Raw genomic sequence first — 2,718 nt, forward strand, 5'->3', positions numbered from 1 at the left:
TGTAGTGTTCAGTGATGGCCGAGAAGCAATTTGAAATCTCAAAATTTTTGACAGAACAGTGACCAATGATGAATAACAGCCAACAATATCAAAAATGTCCTTGAAAAAAAATCTCACATTACTCATTGCACATAATCAAAATGTCAAGTCATCCAGTTATATGTTCACAATGTAAATATATTGTAAAATAAGTAACTCTGAGAAATGAACAGGAAGCCTCTTCACAGGAGGTCGCACTTTTGAATTGAAGATTGGACTCTTGACCAGTGATTAAGGGGGAGAGGTGGTCTGCAATTCACCACAACTACATACTACTTGAGGCAAGTAAAATATTATATATATATATATATATATATATATATATATATATATATATATATATATATATATATATATATATATATATACGTGAGTCACTGTCTTGCAACACAGCTTGAAACTGGAACAGCATGTTAATTTATTGTAGCGGGATCTAACACTCTCCTATACACAGACACAGCAGTCAGGCAGGATCGTGGCCAGGTTAGTGGCGAAGTAATATTGTTCCCTACATTTTTAATGTTCCTTGCATTACCCATCGCTGACAAGTACTTATAGCGCGACTGCAATCAGCTTGAATTTGCTTCCACAGCAGGCCGCTGCAGCACTGTGAGTCTGCAGCTGCCCCATCAACGGATAAGCTGTCTTCCACAGATGCGGCGATCGCACTTCAGCACGCTCTTCAGAGTGAGGCCCGTTGGGGGTAGTATATTATGCAATGCCTTACATATTTACTGTCTAAAGATGGCGAACAAAAGTAATTTCCTATTCTTCTTTTCACAGGTAGGCTATGAAGAGCAAGAACATGAACAATTCCAAGGCTGCATCTGTCACAGAGTTTGAAATTGTTGGATTTTTGCGTTTTCAAGAGTACAAGACACCTCTTTTCTTTGGATTCCTCATTTTGTTTTTAATAACACTTACTGCAAATCTGCTGATTCTGTATTTCATTGCGGTCGACCACAGGCTCCACACACCCATGTATTTTTTCCTTTGGAATTTATCCCTTTTAGATTTGCTGATGACAATAGCAATTATACCAAAACTGCTAGCAGTTCTCTTAGAAATGGATAAAAAAATTTCTTTTGGTGGATGCTTTTTTCAAATGTACTTCATAATTGCAGTTGGGGGAAGTGAAATGTGTTTGGTAGCTGCAATGGCTTATGACCGGTATGTTGCTATTGTGAAGCCTCTCCAGTACAATGTGATTATAGACATGAAAGCATGTCTCTCAATAGCAGCCACAGTGTGGTTAGTGGGATTTCTCCTTCCATTAGTCTCAATAACCTGGGCATCCTATCTTCCATTTTGTGGATCTAATAAAATCTTACACTGTTTTTGTGATTATTCAGTTGTAGTCGCCCTTACATGTACTGATGCGAGTTTTCATACCAAGTTGGCTTTTTTATTGGCTATGTTTGTTATCTTCATCCCATTTCTTTTTGTGCTTTGGTCTTACTGCAAAATTATAATTTCAGTTGTAAGACTGAAAACCGCTAGTCGAACGAAGGCCTTCTCGATGTGTTGCTCACATTTGCTTGTGGTGCTCCTTTTTTATGTTTCTACTGCAGTTTTTTATATGATTTTCCGAACTGAAAGCATTGCATATGAAGAAAAAATTTTCATTGGGGGTTTGAACTATTTTTTCACTCCAATGGTTAATCCTTTAATTTACACTTTAAGAAATGAAAAGATGAAGGAAGCGGCAAAAAAATACCTTAATGTTTACACCCTGTTTCAGCATGGATTACAGTCAAGTGGCTGAGGAGTTTTCCTGGCATTGCTATACTGGTGTTATGTGCTTTATTTATTTTAGTTTTCCTGCGCCATCTTTTTTTTTTTGGCTTTTTCACAATCTATTTCAGTTTTTTAATATAACTGAATTTGGTTCTGACACTTCTGTAAGATTTTGTAATTTCATTTTATTCTTTCATGGACATTTTGTTTGCCTGTGTTTGCTGTCATTTGTTGGATATGACCTGAGGCCTCATGTATAAACAGTGCGCATGCACAAAAATGTTGCATACTCTGGTTTCCATGATCAAATCACGATGTATAGATAGATAGATAGATAGATAGATACTTTATAAAACCTAAACTTGGTGTAAAGCCACGCACATTTTCACGCTAGCTCAACCCCTGGCATACGCAAGTTCTTCGCTCATTTTTGCAAACTGGCGGCACCCAGCGTCAAAGCAGTGCTTTTGTTCCAGTGTGGTTTCCTTTCTTTTTTAGATCCACATCCCTGACGGGGCTTTATCATATACACTGAAATTAACTGCATATTATTTATTAGTTTAAGGCATCTGATTGTAATTAACCCATAATAATATAATGGTCCAACAAATGGCCAAACTATTCCAAATACCATAGCTGGTTTAGCTTTGTTACTCTCACTGCACTCTCTTCTTCTTCTTCTTTCAGCTGCTCCCGTTAGGGGTTGCCACAGTGGATCATTTTTTTCCATATTACCCTCACTGCACCACTCAGAGTATTTATATCGCTGTATCTGAATGTGGAATCACAGCTCTAAATCAGCTGATTGAAAAGAGAATTATTGGTATACAGCATCAAGCACACACTGCCTTAGCCATGCTATCTATTGAACTGCTCTCATACAACAAACTCTTCAGAGCCTTTCCATAGGGACCTCGCGGGTCAGAAACAGTTTCATCCCAA

The 2,718-nt window shown here is 37.7% G+C and overlaps 1 protein-coding gene across 1 annotated transcript; it reads left to right on the top strand.

Annotated features, from left to right (window-relative positions):
* The first annotated feature begins 829 nt into the window (after positions 1-829).
* On the top strand, positions 830-1,804 carry LOC120524295 (olfactory receptor 6N1-like). The gene has a single exon (XM_039746156.1). It carries the CDS (start codon positions 830-832, stop codon positions 1,802-1,804), a length of 975 nt encoding a protein of 324 aa, XP_039602090.1.
* The last annotated feature ends 914 nt before the right edge of the window (positions 1,805-2,718 follow it).

Source organism: Polypterus senegalus, chromosome 2 (genome assembly GCF_016835505.1).
Source record: "Polypterus senegalus isolate Bchr_013 chromosome 2, ASM1683550v1, whole genome shotgun sequence".
Classification (NCBI taxonomy): domain Eukaryota; kingdom Metazoa; phylum Chordata; class Cladistia; order Polypteriformes; family Polypteridae; genus Polypterus; species Polypterus senegalus.